The sequence below is a fragment of the Camelina sativa genome, chromosome 17, assembly GCF_000633955.1.
Source record: "Camelina sativa cultivar DH55 chromosome 17, Cs, whole genome shotgun sequence".
Lineage (NCBI taxonomy): Eukaryota > Viridiplantae > Streptophyta > Magnoliopsida > Brassicales > Brassicaceae > Camelina > Camelina sativa.
In genome coordinates, this window is record NC_025701.1 from 32,124,981 (window position 1) to 32,132,514 (window position 7,534).

The 7,534-nt window shown below is 43.7% G+C and overlaps 1 protein-coding gene across 1 annotated transcript; it reads right to left on the reverse strand.

Moving 5' to 3' along the window:
• On the reverse strand, positions 5,953–7,436 carry LOC104759989. Its single transcript, XM_019239043.1, has 2 exons — positions 6,057–7,436; positions 5,953–5,991 (listed from the first exon to the last, which is right to left on the reverse strand). The coding sequence occupies exons 1-2, from the start codon at positions 7,434–7,436 to the stop codon at positions 5,953–5,955; spliced, it is 1,419 nt and encodes a 472-aa protein (XP_019094588.1).

The following is a 7,534-nucleotide window of genomic DNA, read 5'->3' on the forward strand; positions in this document are numbered from 1 at the left end:
TTACGATTGTAAGTTTGTAGAATACTTGATGGTATTTATACGACTCGAAAGTCGTATATTTTAGTAAAATCCTAAATCTAAGGATTATACTAACACGTGGAAAATAAAACTATCGACGATTGAGGTGGCTAATTTTTTTGTGGAAGTGAAAGTTTTTAGGACGTATTACCCTAACGTTGCTTGGAAGGAGGAAGACCGGCAAAAGGGAGATCTCAAACCTTTTTTTCCGGTCGCAACATTTTTTTCTTCTATTGTTGTCAAAAAGACATTTTATTCATGTATCCATCGTAACTAAACAAAGAAACAAAGCTACAAAGCACTTTTTTTAATGAATAAAAATATTATTATATTCACTAATTAATCTTGCAGTTATAATTAACACGGATAAACATATGAAATTCAAAGAGTAAATTATATTCTTCTGTATTATTTTTAGCACTCAGTTTATTTCATTTTCCTGTCTGCGCTTGTATTTTCTACACGAATAACATTTATACACGTATTCGTTTTAAAGCACATATATGTGGCTAGATCTATATATGTTGAAGTACGAGATGTTCTTCGGCGTGTATGGAAGAGCATAATAGTAAACAAGACACAAGCTTTGTTAACGGGATTCGGATAACCTACATCCCCAGGACCTAGTCCAGAACAAATCCACTATAACAAGATTACAATTGCAATTACATTGTATATCATATCAAGCAATAGTGGGGCGACGCCACACACCTTGTGTGCATCTCTCGAGAATACCTAGACGCGCACCTCTTCATGAAACCCTCTCTTGGTATTTATAACAATTGCTCAACCCTAGAGTTGACAGCTTTCCTATTCTAAATCGGTAAACTAACATATTTAGATAACTCCTAAATAGAATTAATCCTAATTCCATAACCCGGTAGGATTAGTATAGCTTGCACCTCAAGGTATCTTCAAGCTTATACCAACATTCTCCCTCTTAAGCTTGAACTCCTTTTCTTCCAAATCTCTCATACCAATGAGATCCCTCATTTTTTTAAACTCGTTTCATCCAAGCGCTTTAGTCAAGATATCTACCTTTTCCTCACTTCCGGGAACATGCTCGACTTCCACTTACCCATTCTCCACACAGTTTCTTATATCTCTGCAAAATCTCATTTTATTTCATGTTTGATTGATCCCCCTTTTGATGTCGTCAACCACTATCTTCATCACCTTCATTCTCTCATGCTTATATCAAACAAGGTTCAACTTCTGAACCATCTTTAATACCCACAACTATCATGTTCAATTTACAGAGACATAAATGATAGAGACTTCACCTTAGTATTTCTAGTCTTTGTGACTGCAGCAAACACATCTTAGATTGATCCCAATCAGCTTCTCATAGGATTTTCTTTTCAAATGAGCTTGATATCTCCTTGCAAATTTCCTTTGAAAACTTATGACTGAACTTATGATAATCACTGAGAAGAACCTCTTCTCCTTTTTTTCATCCAAAGAAATCTTCAAATACTTCAACCTTAATGATGCAGATCATATCTCCTTGTCCCTTTCTTTTTTTTTTTCCCAAACAACTCTACTTTTCTTTTGTGATCTCTTTTAATCTCTTCAACCACACAATCTTCTTTATGAACTTTATTAATCACACATACCTGTTTACAAGCTGATAAGATGATCCACTCTTCTGAAATTATGTTCTCCATGTAACTTGATAAACCCTTGATGGTGTTCTCATTAGATTATGCACAATATATACAAGTGTATAAGGGTGATGCCCAAGCAATATCAATACATACAAGGAAAGGGAATATTACAGAATCCCTTGTCTATCACTCCCCCTCAGTCGTAGCATTGTATGGGATGATGCTGAGACTGTTCCGAAAATCAGTAAACAATGGTGTAGGAAGTCCCTTTGTGAAAATGTCTGCGTACTGATGAGAAGAAGGTATATGGAGAACACGTACGGTGCCAAGCGCAATGCATTCACGAACAAAATGTAGATCAATCTCGACGTGTTTCGTTCGTTGGTGTTGAACGGGGTTCGTGGAGAGGTAAACAGCACTTACATTGTCGCAATTAGACTAGTGTAGCTTTGGATAATGGACAATGTAGTTCCAAGAGAATGTTGCGGAGCCATGTAGTTTCGGCGACGACGTTGGCAACGCCCCGATATTCCGCCTCAGCACTCGAACGGGAGACGGTGTGTTGTCGGTTGGCAGACCAGGAGATCAAGTTATCACCATGGAAGATGCAATAGCCAGAGGTAGATCGCCTTGTGGTGGGGCAGCCAGCCCAATCTGCATCGGTGTAGGCCACTAAACCGGAGGAAGTTGTGGGATATAGTTGCAAGCCATAGTCAAGAGTACCTTTGACGTAACGGAGAATGCGTTTGAGGGCCTTGNAAGTAGGAAGAGGAGATAATGTGTCTGTATGAAGGGAAAGATGTTGTTTTGGTTTGATGATACCTCGTTTGCTTCTTGTCACCATTGAGTGACTAGCCGCAGGTGGAGGTGGAGCAGCCACTTGGGGAGCCGGCGGTGGAATAGGATCTGCAGGTGTTGGTGGCTGGGGAGGTGCGACAGGATCCACTTGTGGTGGATTTGCATGTCGGAGAATGGGAGAGACTGGTAAGGGGAGNCAAGCGCTTTAGTCAAGATATCTACCTTTTCCTCACTTCCGGGAACATGCTCGACTTCCACTTACCCATTCTCCACACAGTTTCTTATATCTCTGCAAAATCTCATTTTATTTCATGTTTGATTGATCCCCCTTTTGATGTCGTCAACCACTATCTTCATCACCTTCATTCTCTCATGCTTATATCAAACAAGGTTCAACTTCTGAACCATCTTTAATACCCACAACTATCATGTTCAATTTACAGAGACATAAATGATAGAGACTTCACCTTAGTATTTCTAGTCTTTGTGACTGCAGCAAACACATCTTAGATTGATCCCAATCAGCTTCTCATAGGATTTTCTTTTCAAATGAGCTTGATATCTCCTTGCAAATTTCCTTTGAAAACTTATGACTGAACTTATGATAATCACTGAGAAGAACCTCTTCTCCTTTTTTTCATCCAAAGAAATCTTCAAATACTTCAACCTTAATGATGCAGATCATATCTCCTTGTCCCTTTCTTTTTTTTTTTCCCAAACAACTCTACTTTTCTTTTGTGATCTCTTTTAATCTCTTCAACCACACAATCTTCTTTATGAACTTTATTAATCACACATACCTGTTTACAAGCTGATAAGATGATCCACTCTTCTGAAATTATGTTCTCCATGTAACTTGATAAACCCTTGATGGTGTTCTCATTAGATTATGCACAATATATACAAGTGTATAAGGGTGATGCCCAAGCAATATCAATACATACAAGGAAAGGGAATATTACAGAATCCCTTGTCTATCACTCCCCCTCAGTCGTAGCATTGTATGGGATGATGCTGAGACTGTTCCGAAAATCAGTAAACAATGGTGTAGGAAGTCCCTTTGTGAAAATGTCTGCGTACTGATGAGAAGAAGGTATATGGAGAACACGTACGGTGCCAAGCGCAATGCATTCACGAACAAAATGTAGATCAATCTCGACGTGTTTCGTTCGTTGGTGTTGAACGGGGTTCGTGGAGAGGTAAACAGCACTTACATTGTCGCAATTAGACTAGTGTAGCTTTGGATAATGGACAATGTAGTTCCAAGAGAATGTTGCGGAGCCATGTAGTTTCGGCGACGACGTTGGCAACGCCCCGATATTCCGCCTCAGCACTCGAACGGGAGACGGTGTGTTGTCGGTTGGCAGACCAGGAGATCAAGTTATCACCATGGAAGATGCAATAGCCAGAGGTAGATCGCCTTGTGGTGGGGCAGCCAGCCCAATCTGCATCGGTGTAGGCCACTAAACCGGAGGAAGTTGTGGGATATAGTTGCAAGCCATAGTCAAGAGTACCTTTGACGTAACGGAGAATGCGTTTGAGGGCCTTGAAGTGAGCTTCCCGTGGGTCGTGCATGAACAAACAAACCTGTTGTACGGCAAACGAAATATCTGGTCGCGTGAAGGTCAAGTATTGGAGAGCACCGGCGAGACTGCGGTAAAGGGTAGGATTCACGACGGAGGGGCCGTCATCGGCAGCAAGTTTGGCGCGGGAATCAGCCGGCGTTGAGCATGGGTTGCAATTCGTCATATTGGCTCGGTGCAATATGTCAGCCGCGTAATTGCGTTGATTTAAAAACATGCCGGAGGAGTTGCGTTTGATGGAGACGCCAAGAAAGTAATGGAGTTCGCCAAGATCCGACATTTCAAATTCCTTGCTTAGAGACGCAATGATATCGTTGAGAAGCGACGGTGATGAGGCTGTGAGACCGATGTCATCGACGTATAGGAGAAGATAGGCGGTGCCGCGAGCGTGATGATAGAGGAAGAGAGAGGAGTCACCTTTGCTTTGAGTGAAGCCGATGCGACGAGCATATTGAGCAAAACGTTGGTTCCAAGCACGCGGGGCTTGTTTGAGACCATAGAGAGAGCGTCTTAGTAAACACACATGATCAGGTTTGTCAGGATCGCGGAAGCCGGGCGGCTGGTGCATGTAAACGCTTTCGTCAAGTGTGCCGTGGAGGAAAGCATTTTTTACGTCCAGTTGACGTATCGGCCATTTGCGAGATAGAGAGATGTCGAGGACGAGGCGAATGGTAGCGGGTTTCACGACAGGGCTGAATGTCTCGTCGCAATCAACTCCTATCTCTTGAGATTTGCCATTAGCAATTAGACGGGCTTTGTACCGAGAGAGCTTCCCATCTGCACCAAACTTGTGTCTAAAGAGCCACATGGAACGCACAATGTTAGTATTCTTTGGGGGGGGCGGTACAAGATCCCACGTTCCCTTTTTAATTTGAGCGTCATATTCCTCATGCATGGCGGGATTCGAGTTAGGATCCTCTAAAGCTTTTATGTGAGAAGTAGGAAGAGGAGATAATGTGTCTGTATGAAGGGAAAGATGTTGTTTTGGTTTGATGATACCTCGTTTGCTTCTTGTCACCATTGAGTGACCAGCCGCAGGTGGAGGTGGAGCAGCCACTTGGGGAGCCGGCGGTGGAATAGGATCCGCAGGTGTTGGTGGCTGGGGAGGTGCGACAGGATCCACTTGTGGTGGATTTGCATGTCGGAGAATGGGAGAGACTGGTAAGGGGAAGACGTTTTCAGGGCTAGACGAGGGAGAACCCTGAACAGGAGAATAAAAAGGAAAGACGGCTTCGTCAAAGATGACATGACGAGAGATGATTACCTTACGGGTGGAGAGGTCAAGACAACGATATCCTTTATGATTTATTGGATATCCAAGGAAGACACAAGCAGTGGAGCGTGGTGCAAGTTTGTGAGAGGATGTAGGAAGTAAATTAGGATAACAGAGACAACCGAAGACCCGAAGATGAGTGTATTGAGGAGCTTTGTGAAGAAGTTTTGTGAATGGGATGTCATTGTTGATGGAAGAGGAGGGGATTATATTGAAGAGGTGAGTTGCCATCATAAGAGCTTCAACCCAATAAGAAGGTGGCATTGAAGCTTGGAAAAGCAATGACCGAACACTGTTGTTGAGGGTGCGGAGAGTGCGTTCAGCTTTTCCATTTTGTTGTGACGTATGTGGACAAGAAAAACGAGGGAGGATGCCATGAGAGGATAGATGATCAAGGAAAGATTTGTTTTGATATTCACCACCATTGTCGCATTGTAAAGCTTTAATGCTGCGGCCAAATTGATTAGAGACGTAAGCCATGAATTTTAAGAAAGTTGAAAACACTTCTGATTTTTGTCGTAAAGGAAAAATCCAAAGAAAATGAGTGAAGTGATCAAGGTAAATAACATAATATTTGAAACCAGTGATGCTTGGAACCGGGGAGGTCCAAACATCAGAGTGAACAAGTTCAAAAGGTGTAGAAACTGAAGAAATAATAGAATCAAAAGGTAATCTAATGTGTTTCCCCAATTGACAAGCATGACAAAGAGAACTGTCAATTTTAGAACAATTTATTAAACCAGAAGAAATAAGAGATTGAAGAGTTGTGTTTCCCACGTGTCCGAGACGACGATGCCACAACAAAGAGTTGGGAACCGCTGAGATCATGGCTTGTGGAGAATGAGAGGATTGAGTGGCCGATGGTGGTGAAGTGATTGAGTAGAGAGGACCGGAGCTGTTACATCGGAGGAGCTTGTTCCGAGTATGAAGGTCCTTAACACAAAAGCCAAAAGGATCAAATTCCACAGAAACCCAATTATCTATAGTAAATTGACGAACAGAGATAAGGTTTTTGATAATAGAAGGACAAACAAGCACTTTATTTAGATGGAGAGGACGTGTGTGAGAAGGTAAAGAGTAATAACCGATTGCTTTAGTGGGAATAGAGGATCCGTCACCGACAACTACCGATGGGAAAGAGCTCGCATTAAAGAGGGAATGGAGAGTACCTGGTTGTGCCGTGAGGTGAGATGTAGCGCCGGTGTCCATGTACCAGCTTGCATCGTTGGGATCCGGCATGGTCATTGTACCAAAAGCGGCAGCCGGAAGCTGTGTTGGTTGTGATGCCATAGGAGATGGACCAAGGAGGCCGCTCGCTGGATGTGTAGTGGTGAGGTTCGCCATGTGCGGTTGTTGCGGCCAGTAACGTTGGTGCGAATGCGGAAACGACGGTGGCGACTGGTACCACGGTGGAGGCATTTGCCAGTTGGGAGTCCATTGCCACTGCTGACGGCCCCGTCCTCTGTTGTTGTTGCGTCCACGACCGCGACCTCGTCCACCATATGAGTTGCCTTTGTTGTAGTTGTTGTCGCGATGACCGCCGGTGTGGTTGTTGTGTCCGCTAGAGGTCGTGTACAACACGCTCTGAGATGTCGAGTCAAGAGAAACAGGGGCACGGGTGTGGGTCTGGCGGTTTAAGCGTTGTTCCTCCTCAACAAGCATGGAGCGGGCAACAGCAAAGGTGGGGAACGGTTGGCGATGTTTGATGATGTTGATGAAGTTGTCAAACTTTAGTGAGAGACCGTTCAACATATACGTCACGACGAGGCGATCGGAGACCGGAGAGTCAACATTGGCAAGGAGATCAGAAAGGGTCTTGAGCTTTTGACAATAGTCGTGGACCGTGAGATCTCCGATGGTGAGGGTGTGGAGATCATTGTCGAGTAGTATCGCACGGGCTTCTTTGTTGTCACGGAAGAGGTTTTCTATGATGAGCCAGAGTTCACGGGCAGAGCAACGAGTTTTCAGCACCGTGTCGAGAAGAGAGGAAGAAATGGTTCCATAGATCCACATCTTGACGAGACCATCACGCTCTTTCCAAGATATGTCTTCTGGATTCATAGGTAGAGAGGTGCCATCGAGATGGCCAGACACGCCAAAGCTGAAACAATGTGTTTCGAAGAGTTCACGCCAAGCATCATAGTTGATCTTTGTCATATCGAGGGTTATGGGAATGTAAGATTTGATATGAGTCACCCCAAAAGCTTTGTGAGGAGCAGGGAGGGGGTGTTGAGGTTGGTTAGCCATGGAAGGAG

Coding starts and splice junctions, on each gene's coding strand:
- LOC104759989 (XM_019239043.1), bottom strand. CDS start 7,436: ATGACAAAGATCAACTATGATGCTTGGCGTGAACTCTTCGAAACACAT. Junction 5,992..6,056: donor GGCATCGTCGTCTCGGACAC/GTGGGAAACACA, acceptor TAAAATTGACAG/TTCTCTTTGTCATGCTTGTC.